The 19947-nt window shown below is 52.7% G+C and overlaps 10 protein-coding genes across 10 annotated transcripts; 5 read left to right on the top strand and 5 right to left on the bottom strand.

Annotated features, from left to right (window-relative positions):
• Positions 1-408: 408 nt before the first annotated feature.
• Positions 409-966, top strand: CKM354_000067400 (uncharacterized protein; the record flags this gene model as incomplete). The annotated part of the gene is made up of 2 exons (XM_044795772.1): positions 409-718; positions 779-966. 2 exons carry the CDS (start codon positions 409-411, stop codon positions 964-966), a joined length of 498 nt encoding a protein of 165 aa, XP_044651707.1.
• A 365-nt stretch (positions 967-1331) lies between these two features.
• CKM354_000067300 (uncharacterized protein) lies at positions 1332-2017 on the top strand (the record flags this gene model as incomplete). Its single annotated transcript, XM_044795771.1, has 3 exons — positions 1332-1490; positions 1566-1833; positions 1908-2017. The coding sequence occupies 3 exons, from the start codon at positions 1332-1334 to the stop codon at positions 2015-2017; spliced, it is 537 nt and encodes a 178-aa protein (XP_044651706.1).
• Positions 2018-2097: 80 nt separating this feature from the next.
• CKM354_000067200 (uncharacterized protein) lies at positions 2098-4030 on the bottom strand (the record flags this gene model as incomplete). Its single annotated transcript, XM_044795770.1, has 5 exons — positions 2098-2742; positions 2799-3460; positions 3525-3688; positions 3753-3796; positions 3866-4030. 5 exons carry the CDS (start codon positions 4028-4030, stop codon positions 2098-2100), a joined length of 1680 nt encoding a protein of 559 aa, XP_044651705.1.
• Positions 4031-4628: 598 nt separating this feature from the next.
• Positions 4629-6205, bottom strand: CKM354_000067100 (uncharacterized protein; the record flags this gene model as incomplete). The annotated part of the gene is made up of 2 exons (XM_044795769.1): positions 4629-5655; positions 5775-6205. The coding sequence occupies 2 exons, from the start codon at positions 6203-6205 to the stop codon at positions 4629-4631; spliced, it is 1458 nt and encodes a 485-aa protein (XP_044651704.1).
• A 315-nt stretch (positions 6206-6520) lies between these two features.
• Positions 6521-8641, top strand: CKM354_000067000 (uncharacterized protein; the record flags this gene model as incomplete). The annotated part of the gene is made up of 6 exons (XM_044795768.1): positions 6521-6925; positions 6973-7032; positions 7090-8089; positions 8143-8181; positions 8228-8466; positions 8519-8641. 6 exons carry the CDS (start codon positions 6521-6523, stop codon positions 8639-8641), a joined length of 1866 nt encoding a protein of 621 aa, XP_044651703.1.
• Positions 8642-8960: 319 nt separating this feature from the next.
• Positions 8961-10292, bottom strand: CKM354_000066900 (uncharacterized protein; the record flags this gene model as incomplete). The annotated part of the gene is made up of 2 exons (XM_044795767.1): positions 8961-10028; positions 10077-10292. The coding sequence occupies 2 exons, from the start codon at positions 10290-10292 to the stop codon at positions 8961-8963; spliced, it is 1284 nt and encodes a 427-aa protein (XP_044651702.1).
• Positions 10293-11078: 786 nt separating this feature from the next.
• CKM354_000066800 (uncharacterized protein) lies at positions 11079-13967 on the top strand (the record flags this gene model as incomplete). Its single annotated transcript, XM_044795766.1, has 1 exon — positions 11079-13967. One exon carries the CDS (start codon positions 11079-11081, stop codon positions 13965-13967), a length of 2889 nt encoding a protein of 962 aa, XP_044651701.1.
• Positions 13968-14407: 440 nt separating this feature from the next.
• On the bottom strand, positions 14408-15220 carry CKM354_000066700 (uncharacterized protein; the record flags this gene model as incomplete). Its single annotated transcript, XM_044795765.1, has 3 exons — positions 14408-14778; positions 14833-14880; positions 14944-15220. The coding sequence occupies 3 exons, from the start codon at positions 15218-15220 to the stop codon at positions 14408-14410; spliced, it is 696 nt and encodes a 231-aa protein (XP_044651700.1).
• Positions 15221-16279: 1059 nt separating this feature from the next.
• Positions 16280-17726, bottom strand: CKM354_000066600 (uncharacterized protein; the record flags this gene model as incomplete). The annotated part of the gene is made up of 3 exons (XM_044795764.1): positions 16280-17527; positions 17587-17645; positions 17699-17726. 3 exons carry the CDS (start codon positions 17724-17726, stop codon positions 16280-16282), a joined length of 1335 nt encoding a protein of 444 aa, XP_044651699.1.
• Positions 17727-18015: 289 nt separating this feature from the next.
• Positions 18016-19938, top strand: CKM354_000066500 (glutamate--tRNA ligase MSE1; the record flags this gene model as incomplete). The annotated part of the gene is made up of 1 exon (XM_044795763.1): positions 18016-19938. The coding sequence occupies one exon, from the start codon at positions 18016-18018 to the stop codon at positions 19936-19938; it is 1923 nt and encodes a 640-aa protein (XP_044651698.1).
• Between the last annotated feature and the right edge of the window lie 9 nt (positions 19939-19947).

Raw genomic sequence — 19947 nt, 5'->3', positions numbered from 1 at the left:
ACGCATGTGTGTATACCAGTCGCCCCATGGCGTCCATTGCCAAGATTTCCCATCCATCGCCGCTCGCACTGACCTTAAGCACTGTGTTACCACATTTGGTGACGCACGAAGGATTCGACTGCGTATCGTGTTAACACCGGGAGTCATGTTCATATTGAAAATAGGTATATGGCCCTCGTTCGGCGTCGTTGGAAGGATGCGAAGGACGAAGCTAGATGAGTTGATTCGGGAATCTCGGAGGGCATCGATCGATCAACACGAGCGCATCTGGCTGGGACTGAACATATAAATAACTTCGAATCGTCAAGGAAGAGAACATCAACGACAACAACACCAGCGCCAGCGCCAGCAGAGCATTCACAACCTTTCACAACTCAGGAACACCGCACACTCCGACCACAAATCACAATGAAGCAATTCACCCTTATCACCGCAGCTCTCGCAGCTCTGCTGCCATCTGCATTTGCCGACTTCGACATTTACTACTCTACGTTCGCCGAAGGCATCTCTCAGACCTCCGACACAGGCTTCACCATCTTCGACGGCGAACCCGACTGCAACGACGTCTTCAACAACCAAATGTGGGGTTCGTTCGGCGATGTCAGCGGCTCCAAAGTTGGTTTCCGTTGCTCGGGAAGTGGTTGTACCCCAAGCCGCGATACCAACCCAGAAAACATAGATGTGCTGGAGATGAACTTTGGCGATGGTGGTCATTACAGTAAGTTTGCGCTTGCCGGTTTCTCAGAAGAGCCGTAATGCTAACATTATGAACTTTTAGCCATGTACAAGGACCGCGACTACGCTCTTGTTGATCTGGATGATAACCAGGTTGGCACTTGTGAGCCTTTCCCAGGAGATGACTATCTTTGTGCGCAGGCGGTGGCACTTGGCAACCCCAACTATACTGGAGATCGCAAGATCAAGTGCCGCACCGACTTCACGGCACAGGACATCCTCGACGCTTAAAGGTTTGCTTCATTGAGAGCTCGTTTGAGTAGTGGGAAAAGTGAGGAAGTGAAAGGAACATGATGGGATAGATATCGAGGAGCAGATTGCGGATCGATAATTAGCACTTTATATCGCATGACAATTCATCTCTCTGCTTCCATATTTTCGAGACTCTTCTCTCGGCATCATAGATACGCCGAGAAAGGCGAGACCCGCGTCACTCCAAAACGAAGCTTGTCCTCAAACTCTATACCAAGTCTGGTTCAACAACTTCACTCGTTCTTCTTCGACTTCACTCAAGGAGCTAAACAGAACCTAGACCGGGCATCATCGAAGGACATAGAAGCTTACAAGAACAATCGACCTTGGAAAAGTCACCGACCATGTCGAGCCCACCAATGCTGTACTCCATGAGCATCCCAATCTTTATCAGGCAGCTCAAAAGTCTTCGACAATTCCTCCAGAAAGGCGAGAACTGGCTCAAGGAGAATGGACACCCAGAGTCGAAGCTCATAGAGGCCCGTCTAGCTCCGGACATGCATGTGAGTTTCCGTGTATTGAGCTCGGCGTTCAGCATTTCTCGAATAGGTTCCGAGTACTGTTCTGACGTGCGATAGCCTCTTCCCTTCCAAATTCAAACTTGCACAGACGACTCATTCAAGCTTCTCACCCGTATGCTCAATGCTGAAGTCACGTTTCCGCCGCGAGAGGAGACGACCTTTGCTGGATTGTATGCGAGGATCGATAACGCTCTATCGGTGCTGGAGGATGTGAAGCCGGAGAAGTTCGAGGAGTTGGAAGGAAAGGAGATCAAGTTTCGAGCCGGGCCTTATGAGGTCAAGTATGATGGAGTCACCTATCTGCAAGAAGTAGCATTGGCGAATTGTAAGTGGGGCATGGCCATGGTTGGATGTGTACGAATGATTCCTCTCTTTGGAAATGCTAACGTATGTATACAGTCTTGTTCCACGCCTCGATCGCTTATGCGCTATTGAGAAAGGAAGGCGTGCCTTTGGGGAAGTTTGACTTCATTGGAGGTCCAAGCAAAGGCATGGAGAAGGTAGAATGAAAGCTCGTGACTTGGGTAAAGTATAACGCGCAGGCTGGTCGTGAGTCTAAATATGTACAGAAGAGTAACACAGTCTCCGATCACAAATTTCTCGCCTCAAATTGCTCAGCAATCTTCAAGTAGAGAGAGGTGGTCGCCTTTCTCGATCGCTTGCCCCAGAAGATGAAAGCCAAGGCCGCAGGTCCCATGATCAGAAAAGCCAGCACACCGGTCAGGATGAAGCAGTTCTGTTGTCCCATTCCATCGATCCACGGTTGGATGCCCCAAGTGATACCGAAACCAACGAGGTTTCGAATCAAGATGACCGTAGTCATGACATGAGTATCGATTCTCTCGTAGCAGTCAATGATGTATGCCATGGCGATGGTACCTCCAATACTCAAGCCGAAGCCGACAAATCCTGCACCAAGGATGGGTATTATCCAGTGCATAGCATGTGCGGATGTAACGCCGTACAGAATGAGACCGCAAGCCATGACAAAAGCTGTGGGAACGAGAACCCAGAGACGGAATTCAGGCTCGCGCCAACCTCTATTGCGGTTCGAGAGGCGAATGATGAAAATATCGTTGAGAGGACCAGCACAGATGGCACCGATCAAGCTGCCTATCAGAGGTGCGATGTAGATCAGTCCAAGAGAGCTGGATTTGAACAGGTAGGGAGGTTTGCTGAACACTTCGGCAATGGTTGTGCCCATGACTGACAGCCATGAGACACAGGTTCCGTACTAGAGATGGTCAGTAAGTGGATGCCATGTACGCAGAGGTGCTCGGCCAGACTTACGTTAATGCCACACCAGATGACAGCAGGAAAGGCGCAAGTGATCAGTGGCCGGAAGAACTCCAACCATACTTCTCGCCAGGCTCCTGGGAACAGCTGCCACAGACGGAATTGCGGTTTCCAGTTGTCAGTTTCGAACACTTCTCCAGCAATTGGCTGCGTGCCAATTTCTCGCGCAAGCTCCAGCTCACGGCTCTTCTTCTCCTGGATGTCGCCTGCTGTTGAAGGGTTCCTCGAGCCAATAGAAAGTTCCTCAGTCTTCCGATGCGGTACATCAACAATGGCCTCCTCTCCACGTTCCCGAATAAAACGAGTCTCCTCGAAGGTGAAATAGAAGAGGAGGATGGTGAGAGCGGTGAAAATGCAACCCCAGCGATAGATCCATCGCCAACCCATGTTGTCCGCGACGAATCCTCCGCAAATAGGGCCAATGAAGCTTCCGATACTTAATCCAAACACGTACCATCCAATTTTGCCACCTCTTTCGTGTGCGAAGAATATGTCAGCGATGCTGATGGCCGGTAAAGCTTCAAAAGGCGCGGCGCCCAGCCCGATGAGAACGTGTGCGCCTTGCCAGCCGCCGATATCATCCACGAAAGCCAACCAGAGGCAGGCTGCGAGAACAACGACGAGCGAGGAGATGTACACTGAGCGACGGCCAATCTCTGTGCTATCGTTAGCTTTCCGGTTCCTGAAGGGAAGACCGCCACAGCAACATCTTTGACATACTGTTCGACAGGGGAACGAAGAAACAATTCCCAACTCCCAACATGAGCAGCATCAGAGCTGCGCCAACGTTGAGAGACGAGACTCCGATTCTGAACGTCTGGATCAACGGAAGGTAGATGACGGACTCCCATTGTGTGATGCAACCAAGAACAGCAGCGTAGATGCTAGACCGTGTTTATTAGCATGCTATCACCACGCGCTACTCAAGAAACAACTCTCAAGGCTTACACGAGACAAATGACATGATATAGCTTTCGCCAATGTGACCAGCGCTGTGGAGGTTCGTGAGCACGGTTTCATCTCTACAAGGCTCTTGGTGCGAGAGCACAGAATGATAATACCAATGGATCTCTGATATCTTGGGAAGGCCTCGGAATCAGGACAATGGCTTGAGCGGCGCCAGCCTCATGGGTACCCTCGACAAGGTAGACAGTTCCGGGAGGCGCATCATAATCTGGAAAGTTCGCTTCCCCATGGGCAAAGCTGATCGTCTGGAGTCCTGCCATGATGGCACTTGGAAGAAAAGGAGACCAGTTGATGGACTGATGAGTTTGTTATCGCAAAGTCTTCGGGTTTACCCCAGATTCATATATGTTCTGGGCCCAGCAATCTGGCGTTCTCAGCCTGGAATTGATTCCTTTCCCCACGATTCCGCGTCTTATCATCTGTCTGAGACGCGATGTGCCGGGGTCGTTCATCACAGCCACGAGGATGTTTGCGGGGAAGGAGTCTTGTTCCGCGTTGATGTTGCCGCGGGTGGACATGAGGAGAGTACGATTCGCATCGGCACTTGAAACACGATGAGACAGACGAATGACTTGTTGTTGTGCGACTTGCCGAACATCAAAGCGTGAACCTAAAGGAGAAAGCACGTGAGATGTTGGTAGGGGATGACCCGCAAGTGGCTGCCCATTTCGGCCAAGTGTCCACTAAGGCACGCTAATTCGCGGTTTCGACCAGAGCTGCTATCAACCTGTGCACCTGAAAGATAGCCCAATGCCGACAATGCAGAGGCGTCGCACCGCATCTCAGCGTTCCATGAGCCTCGTGCTCTTGGAGCAGTGCCAGGCAATGCGGCAGGATACCAGGTGAGCCTTCTAGTATCTACTCTTCTCCGTCTTCATCAAGATCCTCGCTATCTTCAGCCATCGAATCGTCAACCGACTCGTCGTCTGACACATTTCGATGGATCAGAGAGACCACTGCCCGCTTCGACATGTCGTGCAGCCACTGATGCACGCTTGTGCCTGTGTACTGCGCCTTGAAGTTGACTATCTGCTCTCCCTCTGCTTTGGCCAGGTCTGCAGGATCTTTACCTTCGGGGATGAAGAACACTCTGGCATCCGTATCATCATATCGGATTTCACCTAGATAATAGGCCTGACTTCCATATCCTATCATGATGTTCCGAAGGCCGCTCGAGGAAGGCAATCGTGTTGAGAGCTGTGACAGAAAGTGAGACCATCCGTCCTCAGAAGTGTGGTCTTTTTTGCGGGTCTGCAGAGTCATTTTCCACAGACTGAAGGACTCCAGATCAATCTTACTGAGCACTCGAACCAGCCCTCCAGCCGTTGCGTTCGCCATGCCCAGGTCTAAGCTTCTTAGAGACTGCAGCTGCAGTGGTGGAACTGGCAGAGCATGAATTTGCGGGTTTGGAGTCAATACATCGCCAGTGCGACCGAGCCAATCGATGGTACGGAAGCCGAGGAACTCATCAACAACAAAGTTCAGTCGCAGCGACTCGAGGTTTGTTGTGTGGTGCAGGAAGCGTCGAATTGTCGTCTCCGCAGCGTTCTTTTCATCATAAGGCGATCCTGGACCGCCGAGGAAGTTCGATGACAGAGAACCATCAGATGAGATAGCAAGCATCAGTGTCTTCAAGCCTTTCAACACTGGTATAACATCGGAGCCAAGTCGCCCATGGCAACATTGGAATGAATCGGCCTGCAGAGCCCTGCGACGAAGGAAGACTTCCACATTGGTGGGTCGAGCTTGAGCTTCTCCAGCGGAACGCAATACCAATGGAAGTATAGGCTCCGATGAATCGCAGCGGACCAATGTTGAGCGATTTATGGACCAGCCCCAAGGCCTCCAACAAGCTCTCTCACCTTCACGGACGCGTCCCGCACCACTGTGAAAAGGTCAGCATCTGCTTCTCGACTTTTCTCGGCTTCGACCGACGACAGTCCGCCCATTGAGCATCGCAGAGACGGTGCGCTAAACGGTCCACAGTCACAGTGGCGGACTTACTCGTAGTCCCGCAGGCCAATAGTCCGCAAGTTTGGCAGGTTGGAGAAGACTTCTACCAGCATGTCGCGTGCCATTCCAGTGTGAACGAGAACCCGGTGGTTGACATGGCCGCTCCGCAGTCGCCGGTCGTCCAGCCACCGATTGGGATCGAGAATACGCAAGTCGATGATAACATCAGTGAGCTTCGACGCTAGGCCAGGGTGTTTGGAAATTCCCATGAGTGCTTCGAGTGATTCATGTTCGACCATGAACTGCCGTTTGGTGAAGAACTCGCGAGCGAAGGTGTCGAAGAGCTGGCGCTCGATGTGTTTGCATGAGCAACGAAGCGGGTTCAGTTCTTCGGTTGTGAGGAAGGTCGCAACTCTGACGAGGAGTTCTTGTGGCAGACCCAATAAAGACACGTCTGTTGATGCTGGGGGCGGGGTGGCCATCTTGAGCGAAGTTGTCTGGTCTGCGACGGCGTTCTGCGTTCTGTTGGCGACTTTTGAAGTGCGAGGATGAACGTGGACTTGCGGGTTACCGATGATGTGTTGGACGAGCGCGCTCCTGCCTGGGACGACGCGACTTTGATTGGCTGGTGCCTGGAACGCCACTCCTTCCCAATCAGGCGGACCCTGACCTCTCACCGGTTGCTTTACTTGATCAACTCGACTTCCTGCTCTTCGTTCGACACTGCACTCGATCTCACTTCGAACTCGCAGTGAGTGCGGCAACACGAGTCTCGAGGACCATCCACGACCTTCACGATGCCGGCTGCACTCCGCCAGCGGAAGCGCCCAGCTTCGCCTGACGTTGAACCAGATCCTCCGAAGAAGACCAGACAATCCAGATCGAAAGCAGTCAAGGCCGACGCCGACAGCGGCGCTGAAGATGCGAAGCCGAAGCAAGTGCCTGCGAAGTCAAAAGGCAAGTCGAAGGCAAAAGCGATCAAATCCGAGCCTGAAGACGACGGAGAAGAAGAAGTCGATGTGTCGGCCCCGAAAGCCAATGGCAAAGTAAAGTCAAAATCCGAACCGAAGAACGCGATCCCAGAGAATGCTACTACTGGAGGCGCTCAGTTTGCCAAAGCTGAGAAGCTTGTGATTCCTGTTGACGAGGAGTGCTCCTACAACGGGCGCGTGTATGTTGACGACAGCACCGGTATAATTTACGTGGGTGATCTTCTTGTCCAGTCGCCGATCAAAGCTGACTCGCGCAGGATGCCTCGCTCAACCAGACGAATGCCGGTGCCAACGCCAACAAGTTCTACAAAGTCCAGGTAACCTCTAATGCTTGGAAAGCCATCTACATATTTGACAGGACTGACTTGCGCTAGCTCCTTACCAATGAGAAGAAGAAGTACATGACGTGGACCCGCTGGGGTCGTGTCGGCGAACGCGGACAGAATGCTCTACTCGGGGATGGCAGTCTGACCGATGCAATTCGTCAATTCGAAAAGAAGTTCAAAGATAAGTCAGGTCTTGCTTGGGACGACCGCGGCAACAAACCGAAGGCTGGCAAATACGTTTTCATCGAGCGCAACTACGAGCCAGAGTCATCCGACGACGAGAAGGACGAGGAAGTGCCTGAGCAGAAAGCACAAGGAAGTCGGTCGCGTAGTGCGTCACCAGCGAAGTGTACTCTCGACGCTCCAGTCAAGTCGCTCATGGAGCTCATCTTCAACGAGCAGTACATCCAAGAGACGATGGCAGACATGAACTACGACGCTCAGAAGCTACCTCTCGGCAAACTCAGCAAGGCCACCATCACACGCGGCTACCAGGCTCTCAAGGATCTTTCTGCTTTGTTCAACGATCAAAGCCTGGCACAGTCCGAGCACGACATGAGTTATGCCCAAGCTGTGGAAACGCTGTCCAACCAATACTATTCCTTCATTCCGCACGCGTTTGGTCGCAATCGCCCTCCAGTTATCAGAGATCACCCTGGCCTTAAGAAGGAAGTCGAGCTGCTCCAATCTTTGACCGACCTCAAGGATGCCGATAGCATTCTGAAAGCCGACAAAGGTTCCAGCTCGATTCATGCTCTGGACTTGCGCTTCAGGAACCTCAACCTGCGCGAAATGTCGCCCGTCGACAACAAGAGCGCGGAGTTTACCAACTTGTCTGACTATCTTCTCAACACTCGGGGTCATACGCATGATCATACTTATACGGTTCTTGATATCTTTCGCATCGAGCGTGACGGCGAACCAGACCGTTTCGAACAGTACACCAAAGCCAACAGTGACCGTCGTCTGTTGTGGCATGGTTCGCGTGCCACCAACTTCGGTGGTATTTTGAGCCAAGGTCTCCGCATCGCGCCGCCAGAGGCCCCGGGTGAGTAGTCGAAGCGCTAAACCAACAAAGTCCAATGCTAATCTGTCATATAGTCTCTGGCTACGCGTTCGGAAAGGGTGTATATCTGGCAGGTGAGTGTATCGATCACACTTTTGGTGGACCCGCTAACTTAGATAGATATGAGCTCAAAGAGTGCCAACTACTGTTGCTCTTACAACAGTGGTGGTCACGCTCTGCTTCTCCTGTGCGAAGCTGAGCTGGGCGATCCGCTCTATGAGCTGACCACTGGTTCATACACTGCCGGAGAGGAAGCCATCAAGAACGGATCTCTCTCCACCTGGGGCAAAGGCATGACTGCGCCGCCTGTCTGGAAAGATGCGGGTTGCGTCCATCCTTCGTTGGCGGGTGTCAAAATGGTTTGTCACAATTCTTGCAGATTTACCCTGCTCCTCGCTGATCTCAACTTAGCCCGACACCGCCACAGCTGTTGGTCAGACCAACGTGCCGAACACCTATCTGCAGTACAATGAGTACATCTGCTACGACGTCGCACAAATTCGCTTACGCTACCTGCTTCGCGTGAAGATGTAAATTGCTTGCGTCTACCCACGCCATCAACGGAGAGACTTTCGTACGCCAGAAAAGCATCGATGTGGTGCCTACATTCATCGCTCAGGAATATCCCGCAGCCCAGTCTACGCTGGATGTGCTGCGTGAAGGTCTTCGCCGCTGGATTGCCTGCTGAGTGCAGGAGGAGTGCGGACCCCAATAGCTCTGTAACAACGTACGAATTGGAAGCATCGAAGTCGATGAAGACTGTTGCTTTATCACCTTCAAGAACACTTCCTCCTGCTCCCAATGTTCCACATTTTTCTTGCTGTGCAATTCAACGCCTTGTTGGTGACACCGCTCATCGATACAAAATCCTCCACACCTCTTCCGCAATCGCCAGTGAACTCGTCAAGCCCGGACTCTCTATGCCCAACAGATTGATAAATTCTCCTCTCACACCACTCTCAGCTCCTTTTTCATTTCGAACATAGAAATCCTGGAACCCCTTCTCTCCCGCCGCGATTGCACCCAATTTCCCCAATTTCGGCCTTATACCCGCGTACCCCAGATTTATCGCCTCGGTATCCACATTCGGTAGGAAAGAGGTGATCTCTTTGATTGCTGCTTCAAAGCGCTCGGTACTTTGTGAAGGAGCGAGATCGGTTGGCGAATCCACCCATTCTACATCTGGTCCGAAACGCATTTGTCCGGCCATATCGAGGGTTAAATGCGTCCCGAGGCCGCCTAGGCCTGGGGTTGGAGCGGGGTAGACGAGTGTGCTGGGTTTAGGATGCGATTTGCTATATGTGAAATAGGAGCCTTTGGCGTAGTATGGCGTTCGGTGGAGATGAGATGGAAGGACCATGTTGTTTATTGCGATGGCGTAGAGACCGGCGGAGTTGATTAGGGTGGAGGCTGTGATGGAACTGTCTTCGTCGAAGGTGTTTTGAGAGGGCACTTGGGGTGTGGGAGAGGAGGGTGTCGGCTCGGTGGTGCCTGCTCCGGTCCAGATTCTCCAATCGGCACTGGAGGCTAACGGAGCTTCAATGTGAGTTACGGGACTCATGAGAGCGAGGGTGCCGCCAGCATTTTCGAAATCGCCTTGGAGGAATTGCATAAAGCTGTGGGAGTCGACTATGCCTGTCGTGGGACTTTCGAGCACGCCTGCTTCGGCTCGAACTTCGGGCTCACGGTGTTGGGCTTCTTCTCGAGGGACATATCGTATAGGAACTCCGATTGATTTGGCAAAGTCGTGCACTTTTTTGAGTCCGGCCATCTGGTCGTCTGTTTGGGCGACGATCCATTTGCCACAGTTCATGTGTGGGACATCGTTCTTCTTGCACAGGTCGTACATCATTTCTTTACCTTGTATACATAATCTGGTCTTCAATGTATCTGGTCCGTAGTATAGGCCTGCATGGATTACCTGCTATTCGTCAACATATGTCTAGATCGGTATGGTGGCGGAGCTGACCTCGGAGTTGCGACTGCTGGTCTCGCTGCCCACCATGCCATGCTTTTCAATCAACACCACCTGCGCTCCCTCCACTTGTTGCAATCGCCTTGCAATAGCAAGGCCCACGGCGCCAGCACCAATAACTGCATGGGTGAAATCTGCATGTCTTGCTGTGGAGGAAGAAAAGCAACGAGAATGGCGTGCTGCTACAGTAGCAGCTCTTCTCGAGAACATGGTCTGTGTCGATGTATAGAGAGCATAGATCTAGTTGAACGCTCGGCGATACTATAGCATGCCGTTGTCCAGTGCTCGTGGCAGCAGTGGACTAAGAATGTTGAAGTTATCGCACAAGAGCGGGTCGGAGTCGGATCGTCGCTGCTGAATCATCGCTTCGCCTCGAGTGGAGCCGAAAACAAAGGAGACAGCGTACAGCACATAGACGTAGAATCTTTGCTGTACACCTCAATCCTGCGAGGTTGCACGCTTGACCGTAGGAGGAATTTTTGGATAAATACCGTCCTGTAGGAGGTAGCGGGTGGGAAGGACAGTACGAGAGATTTGAAGGAAATAGAATACTGACGATCGTTTGTGATGCCTGCGGCTGCCCGGCCGCTGTGTGAACATCCTCTCTTGAACCTGGCCGTCGCATTGCCTCTTCATGCTGCAAGTGCTGCTCGTGATATGATGGCTGTATTCCAGGCTAAGGTCGCGAAACCAAGCAGACTACTGTACGCTCTGCGACCCACGATGCATCAAGGAGCATTTCTGCAAGGTTTCTCGTCTGTCGATGAACATTTCACGAAACCAATCAAATGTTGAATGGAGACCAGCACGTGCCTTCCAAAGCGTGGTTCAAGGATTGACGTCAGGCGCGTTGATGGCACCGCCACAACCGCGTTGAACTCTGTGTGTCGCCTGCCTTGTTGTGAGGAGACCATGTTTGGTGCTCCAGCACTGTGGTGCTGCCGGCAAGTGGTCGGGATGAAGGTCTGATCAGTGCAGTCAAGCAACAATGCGACCATGAGCCGAAACACCCACCTCCCGCCAGACTCGCACACGGCGCGCCGACTCGAGCATGCCACTCCCGACCACCTGCATCAGACCACCCGCCGCGTCTTCATTGGACCCATCCCGGAAGGCTGGCTGAGCAGCCACCGCAAAGAATGGTACAAGCAATACGTTGGGGGCAGAAGCAAACGCACTCTGTCCTTCCGAGCTGCTGACCCGGCCGCCACTGTCCAGCACGTCGATGGAGCCTCGAGCAGCCGGGACCAAGGAGGGGACGTCGCGGGCGATGTGGTGTCCGCAGAGGAAGCACCTCGTCTGTCCGGCATATCGGAGAACGCAGTGGGAGGGAGCGCAGCATTAGGCCCGGCGAGCACGACCAGTCTGCTGCACAGCCAGAATAGATCGATCCTCGAAGCGGTCGAGACTCACGAACAGGCCAACGCGGAACAGCATGCTCCCTCGGGCATCCTGCAGAGCAATGGGACTGCAGACAAGGCTGTGGGCAAAGCGCCCGGCGCAAAGGTGCGCTTCACCGAAGCCAGCAGACTGCAGCTACGCGCCAAGGCATCACGACTGGCAGCGAAAGGTGGTCTCCGACATCGTAAGATCAAAACCGGCGAGATGATGAAAGTAGACAAAATGCTTGTGCGCATCGACATCACACAGCAATCGCTACGTGAAGACTACGATGAGAAGATTAGTCAAAGCGTTGTCACTAAAAGCATGGACAAATGGCGCGAGTTCATCGTGGTATGCCGCAGCCACGAGGAAGAGGATGCCCATGCAGTTCTCCAGCTATACCAAACGCGAGTCATCAACGTTTCTGAAGACGAAAAGGTCAAGAAGAAGCCCAAGGTGCAGATACTGCTCGGCAACAGTAAAGTCCGCGTCAACTTGTACTCATCACTCGACAAGACGCTATGCTTATGGACGACGGATGGCGCCAGGACCACTATATATTACCTGCGAGCACCATCAAGTGCTACGGCTGTGGAATGGTACACCTTCTTGCGAGGAGTGCTTGGCCATAAGAGGGCCGAGACCTTGCAGGTCAACATACCTGATCTTAGTGTCAGCTTGCGCCTTGATGACCCCTTTAAATCAATTGAGACGTCGCAGACGGCAGCCGACGCCGCCGTTGGTGACGATGATGCTTTGCTCAAGGCTGTCAACGAGGAGAAAGGTGTTGCTGGAGGCATTGTCACACGATGCATGGACATGCTTCGCGAGAACCCAGAGTGGCAAGATGTGCTCAAGGTTTGGGCCCAGGAAAACCGCATAGGTCTTGCCTGGAAGCGCTACGATCGACTGGAATGGTTGCATGGCGCTGTAGAGCAGAGGATGTATGGCACGATTGCTATGCAGCGCACCCACGATCTAGAACTTCGGCCAAAGGACCACTATCCGAGTCATTCGAAGCGTTCTGATGGCTCTGATCTTCCAGAGCCGGCTCCAATCGAAGGCTTTTTAATCCGCCTGACATCACAAAGAGGCACAGAGCAGCGTCTCGGTAAAATGCTGTACAAGCGACTGTATTTCACCACTCAGAACCAATACCTGCTCTTTACCCGTCCCGCCAAGGCAACGCCGCCGCCTCCTCCCAAGATGACTGCACAAAACAATGCTACCACCGTACCATCTGCTAAAGACTTAGCAGCGCAAGTGCCACTTGCTTACGATGTCGAACCTTACGAGTTGCAAGGCAAGAACATCGCTTGGCTGGACAGTCAAGGCGTTATTTCTGCAGCGGAGGTACGAAATCGAGACGAAGAGGCCGCAGCAGAATCCGAGCGCAACATTAATATGTTGCTGGCATCCGACGGCTTCATCAACTTGTGCAACGTGCATCATGTACGGAACTTCGTCAACGGCGCCTCGCCTGCTGATGAGAACCTCGAAAATGGCGAAGAGGTCGACTTCCACGTGCAAGTACCTGACACAAGGCAGGACGATGGCGCAACAACCGAACTGGACGAAGATCGAGTTTTCGAGCTCGTGATGAAGAATGGACTGGTTGTTCGTCTACAGGCTTACAACAAAGCCACCCGAGACGAATGGGCGAAGCGCATGCGGCAATTGGTGACATACTGGACAGTACGAAAGAAGGCAGACATGGACCTGTACAAATCTACTCGCGAGCAGAATCTGCGGCAACTGGGCATCGACGAGCGTGCTGAAGCTGTCGTGGGTCAGTTCGCATACAAGTGGGAGGTCGGCAAGTCATTTGCCTCACCAACCTTGTACAACATGTGCGGAATCTCTGCATGTCGTGCTATTCATCTCGACGGAGTGTTGTTCCGGAAGCCACGCAAGCACACTACCTTCGAGCGCAATCGAGTCATACTCTCCCATGGGCATTTGCTAATCTTTCAAGATACTCTGCGCAAGCGCACTGGCAAAAAGCTACAGCACATTCACCACGAACGAATTGCCTCCATCGATCTGACAGGCTGCTATCTCTATTCCGGTTTGCTCACCGAGAATGATCTTCTATATCAGAATCAGACCTTCGACTCTAATACACCAGGGCATCACGCCCTACCACGCGTTTTCTTGGAAGATGGCTGGACGAGTACGGACGAGGACGCCATGACTACATTCGTCATCTGGCATGCTAACAGCAATTCATGGTTTAAAAGCTCGTCCACTGTCGACGATCACAGGACTCAACAACAGCAAGCCGATGCAGATCGCAAAGTTCGGACCAAACTGACCAGGGTCAGCAAGCTTGGAGCCACGGGACGAAGTGTTGTGTTCAAAGCCCGTAGCCGCGCGGAACGAGACCATTGGGTCTTGGCCATACAGGTGGAAATTGAGAGGCTTGCGAGCCAGGTGGACGAGGTACGACTAGTCAGTGCTGGAAAGAAGGATGATGGCGAAGCAGAAGTTGAGGAAGGTTGAAGGAGGGCGAGAGTCTTCAACACATTCGTGAAAATTTATCGTTTGAGCGTGGGCGTTTTGTTCTTGCGGCATATTCAGCACAATACCCTTGGGCGTAGCATGGCAGGAAGACAGAACACGATGCATAGTAATGTACAGTAATCTCTATTTGTTAGAACAGTATGCTAGCAGGCCAGTCGTCTGCCGTACATAATTACGTCCTCGCTCGATGTCGAGGCTCAGAGTGTGGCAATCACTGTAAATCGCTGCACTTGCAGAGAATGTGGCGAGCCCGATTCAAAGGAGAACGAAAGATGGAATTCCGCATGTTCTGGGCTGAACAAGTTTTAGGATTATCAATATCTCGTTAGAAGTCGCACAAGAACAATGCTATACAAGGTCATGAGGCATGCACCATTTGAAAAATCATACCCGCAGTAACATCAACACTTCTCATCGCTCTAAACACCAATATCCAGAACATTTCCCAATCCCTCGTTGTAGAAGTTACCTGCAATAGGTCCAATCAATCCATTCTTGCGAACATAATCCACCAACGGGAAGCGGGCCCTCAGACCTGGCAGATTCTGAAGCTGAGCTGGTGGGACATAGTTCGGTGGTTGGCGGTAGATGAGGAAAGTGTAGTGGTGTGGCGCGACGGAGAGTGGAGTTGGGAACATGTAGGGTGCTACGATCTTGCGGCGCTGGGTTGCAATGCAATCGGGTTGGACGTCGGAGACGATGAGATGGAGGAAGGGGGCCAGAATTGGGGTTTCGGAGTTGGGTGCGTCTGGGTCGGCCATAATGAGGGTGTATTTGGTTGTGGTGGGGTCTGTTTGGTGAAGTTAGCGGAATGGGATCGGAGTGGGTGAGTGACGAGATATACCGAAGTTGGGTTCTCTTGTGAAGCTGAAGTTCGGGCTGGGGACAGTTTCTGCGAGAGAGTATTAGTTCTCTGGTATTGACTATCGTTCGCTTTCCGTTTGGTTGTACTCACCAACAGTGGAGAAGTTGTTGCCCAGGTTGACGGCCTTGTTGCCATAAGACACCGCCAAAGCAGAGACAGGGTTGAAATCTGGAATCAATTGCGCCTCTGCTGGGTCGAATTGAGCTGGAGTTGGAGGGATAATTCCTTCTCGTAGAAAGGCTGCTCTGGCAGCGGACAGTTCAGCCGAAGTAGCAATTCGGCATGTTTGGCGTTCTTCGAGAGCAGCTGGCTCGGGGAGAGCGACAGCGCTGACGGTAGCCACGAGGGCGAGCAGAGAGACCAACATATTGATGACGGCGACGAAGAATGAAACTTGTAGCGAGATGACTTGATAATCCGAACACCTCGAAGAACAGTACAACAACGGTGCAGTCCACTTACCTAAATACTCGGATCGATCAGCGACGCCGAGCAAAACAACGATGATGCTTTTTGTCTGATCCGCGTACGCGGGAAGAGGGAGACACGTAGTAGGTTGTTGCCCACCGTGTACGCGCTTCCATCACACACCGCGCGACTCAAATCAACAGCAAGCGTCCACAGGTCCGACTCCCCGAGCATCCAAATCTCATCTTGCAGCAGACCTGAGTTTCTTGTGACGTCCGCGCTTCCCTCAAAGTGGCGCAGATCGACACGCCATCTACCGCCAGACGCTCCGCAAATTCTGGGCGGGCGTCGTCAAGCATCTTGGAGTCAGCTCTTTTATCATGTAGCCAAGGAGGCGGCTCTGCTGGTAGGTTTGGAAGTGTTGCGCCATGACATCGGTGTCGAAGCGCTATTGCCTGCATGGAGGGGACTTTCGTTGAGGATCGAGATGGGAGGGGAGGGACAGATAGAACGCAGAACTCCAAAGCAAGACGTGCGCCAAGGCGTTAGAGCTGGATGTTTTGGTTTTTCTTTCTTGGGAGGGGAGCTGCCTGGACGAAGGCTTGCTTGTATGGAGAACTGTTTTGTTGTACCATGCACGATTAGAGAATGGCCTTCTGCAATCTGCTGCTTCACTCATCGATCGCCGTCTTCCGGACCACGAGGTGCCATGCAGCATCGCGTGCGTACCTCGAGGTACGACCGACTTCGCACCAAAGTAAGGACACTCTGGATGTGATACTTCTCGTTCTTGAATTGCTGCTTTTGCGCCCTTGGGCTTCTCCATCCAGGCCTGTAGCCAAAATGCTAGGTCGTCATATGTGCACTCTATACTACACGAGCTGAGAGTCAGCGTACGTCTCATAGCCAGGCCACCTGCGACCCTGCTCACACATCACCCTGGAACCGCCCAAAGAACGCCGAACGCTATGCAAACTTTGCAGGAGGCCTGATAGCCCATCGCGGAATGAAACAGCAATTACTGTTGCGCGCATTGCGCTCCTTGCGGCCCATCATCGTCGTCTTCCCACTCCGCACCTGCGGCTCGCGGGTCATCTGAACCAGCACCAAAGCCGTCCAGAGAGTCGACGACCTCAAAGTCATGAATCTCGTCAATGATCTCTGGGGTCTGCCCAGGCTTCAGATCTGCGAATCCACCAGCCGGATTAGCAGTTGGTTGAGGCAGCACAGCTTTGACACGATCCACGGCAGCCGGATCTTTGAGCCAGCCATCCTCAGGGAAGACAATCTTGAGCGAGAGGTAGAGATCACCCTTGTGATCTGACCGCTTCATAGGCATGCCCTCGCCCTCGATCTTGAGAACCTCGTCTGGTCGCAGAACTTTGCCATTTGGTTGCTGTACCTTCAGATGCAGTCCCCGGCCGTCGAGATGGGTGATCACAACGCGATCGACGCCCGTCAGAGCCTCAGCTAGACTGATTTCCAGCTCCGCGTGCAGGTCTGCGCCTGCTCGGTTGAAGGTCTTGTGTTGCTCCTCGACCAGTTCGAATATGATATCTCCAGGCTCCTCGTCGTTCGGATCCTGGTCTGCCTCACCTGACAGAATGATGTGTTCTCCTTCCCTTGATCCTCGAGGGATGTAGAGCTCCAGAATCTTCTTCTGCTTGATTGTGCGAGCGCCTTTGCACTTCTTGCACTTGTCCTTATCCGCAAAGAACTGCCCTCGGCCACTGCACGTTGAGCACTCGACTGTCGCCTGCGTTACCATGCCGGGTCCCACTGGCTGCAGTCGTGTCTGCACGCCGCGGCCCTTGCAAGTGTCGCACGTCTTTGGCTTCTTGCCTTCTCTTCCTCCGCTACCCTCGCAGTTATTGCAGATGACGTTCTTCGTACTGGCAAACTTTGTCGTCTTGCCCTTGTACAGCTCCTCCAGCGTGACCTCGTACTGTTGCATCTCGTTCCTGCCCTTTGGTCTCTTTCGGCGCTGTCCTGGCGGGCCTCCGCCCATACCGCCGAATGGATCACCGCCCATGCCACCCATACCACCACCCATTCCGAACATCTGTGCTAGAATATCGTCGAGGTCAGGCCCTGCCCCACCCCCGCCTTGACCCTTCTCGAAGGCGGCCATGCCGTGTTGATCGTACATCGCTCGAGTATCGTCATCGCTCAGGATTTCGTAGGCTTGCGAGACGGCTTTGAACTTGACGTCTGCCTCTTCTCGCTGGTCTTCGGGGACTTTGTCGGGATGTGATGAGAGTGCGGCCTGGCGGGGCGACAATGTTGGCTGATGGTAAGAGATCTGAATTGTGGGGTGGTACTTACCTTGTGATATGCCTTCTTGATCTCCGCTTTACTGGCACCTTTCGAAATCCCTAGTATCTCTGTTTACTTGTGTCAGCTACCGTCTTGCGCCGTGTGAGGGCCGGGTTCTTACCGTAGAGATCAATCTCCTCTGCGCTCATCTTTGCGCGGTTTGTCGACCGTCCGAGTGTCTGCTAGAGTTTTCCGTGGTTCTAGGGAGAATGGCAGTGTACGCGACCAGAATCAAAGGAGTCTCAGGGCAGGAAAGGAGAGATGTCGGCGATGTGCAAAGAAGCAGAGATCGCTTCCAAAAAGATTCACTCGACACAAACAGCTGATTCAGCAAGCATCGGGCCGGAGCTGGAACCCGCGAACGCCGACCATTCACTCCCGTCACGCATGTGACAGTCACCACATCGGTCGTTGGGACTCGGTCGAATTCGGCATCTGATGTTATTATCGAGCCGGCGCAGACATGCCACGACACCAGTCGTCGGCTGGGTCTGCGCAAGTTGCCAGAGCCGCCAAGCACGACCATCGAGAAAAGCCTTTTCCGCATCGGCAAGAACGAGACCAAGTCAAGAAGTGATTTTATCGAAACAACGCGTCTCAAGCAATTCCCAGTGTGCAACTAGAAGATATGCTTCAACAAATCATGGCAGACAGGGGGGCAAGCTGCCTGACACCCCAGCCAGGACGCGTTTTGCCCCATCCCCTACCGGCTACATGCACATAGGAGGACTACGAACAGCACTGTTCAGCTATCTTCTCGCCAAACGTACTCAGGGCCAATTCCTGCTGCGAATAGAAGACACGGATCAGAAGAGGCTAGTCCCGGATGCCGAGCAAAGGCTGTGTGACGATTTGCAGTGGGCCGGCCTGCAATGGGATGAAGGCCCACAAGTCGGCGGCGCGTATGGCCCCTACAAACAGTCCGAGCGAAATCACATCTACCAAGAACATGCTCGCAGTCTTCTAGACTCTGGAAGTGCGTACCGATGCTTCTGTACGCCTCAGACCACAGGATCACAGGGCAGCAAAGCCGCGTATGTTACCAGTGGCTGTTACCAAGACTGCTCCTCGTTGTCGGCAGAACAAGCACAAGATAAAGCCGAAAGCAAACACGAGGCGTACACGATACGCCTCAAGCAGCCCATTGATGTGTATAAGCGTGTCTATACGGACTTGATATATGGCAAGATCCAGCGACTCAAGCGATCGCCAAGTGCGAGTCAGAATGCTGAAGATGATTCTGGCATCGATGCTGCAGATACAATCCTGGTGAAATCCGACGGCACACCTACATACCACTTCGCAAATGTTGTTGATGACCACCTGATGAAGATCACGCATGTTATCCGGGGCACCGAGTGGATGGCCAGCACGCCACTGCACTACGATCTATACACCGCGTTCGGTTGGACACCCCCTACATTTGCACACGTAGGGTTACTCGTAGACGAGAACAAAGCCAAGCTCTCGAAACGAAGCGACACAGGTCTCGTACTAGACGTGAGAAGCATGCGAGAGCAGAATGGAATCCTACCAGAAGTCCTCACAAACTTCCTCGCCCTGCTCGGCTGGAGCAACCCTGGCCGCAACGATGTTTTAGAGATGCAAGAGTTGATCCGAGACTTTGACCTCAAGTTCACGAAAGGCAACACCATAGTCCGCATGGAGAAGCTCTGGTTCTTACAAAAGCAACACGTTGCTCGTAGGATCGAACAAGCTCGCGCAGCTAACGACATCATTTCCATCAAAGACATCATCTCCGCCATTGAGAAAGAAGCGCCATCCAACACACCCTTCTTGCAACAGCACATTGGCGAGGGCAAATTGTATCCAGATCTGAGAACCTACATCCGCGACATCCTCCTTATCGACTTCAAATCATATCAAACCCCGCAACAATTCCTCACTCGAAACCAGTACTTCTTCTCTTACGACTCTACTCTAGTTCCAGAATCTCCAGAGCACTACCATCAAGACGACGACGTCACCATTACGGTCTCAGATCTTTCTCAAGTGATCGAACACGCACTCTCTGCGCCTCTGTATCCTCCCCCGAGCGAAATTTCTGAAGAAACGCGGCATGTACCAAACGGCACACTGGACGAGCACATCGCCCATCTTTCAGTACTAGTCCACGATCGTATCAACACGTCGATAGCAACCCATATCAAAGAGGAATCACCCGCAACAAGGAAGGCGTACAACAAAGCACTGATGCGGTACTTGCGAGAGAAATTGAGTTACGGAATGCCTGGGCCCGGGATAGGACAAATGATGGCAGTGTTGGGTTTGAAGGAGTGCTGCAAGCGGTTATTAGGTGATGGGAGCGACCTAGCGAAAGTGCATAAAAAACGGGAATGATGTTCTGGG

This window comes from Cercospora kikuchii (assembly GCF_019650295.1).
Source record: "Cercospora kikuchii DNA, contig_00001, whole genome shotgun sequence".
In the NCBI taxonomy this organism is placed as follows: Eukaryota; Fungi; Ascomycota; class Dothideomycetes; order Mycosphaerellales; family Mycosphaerellaceae; genus Cercospora; species Cercospora kikuchii.
This window is presented reverse-complemented; position numbering and strand designations above follow the sequence as displayed.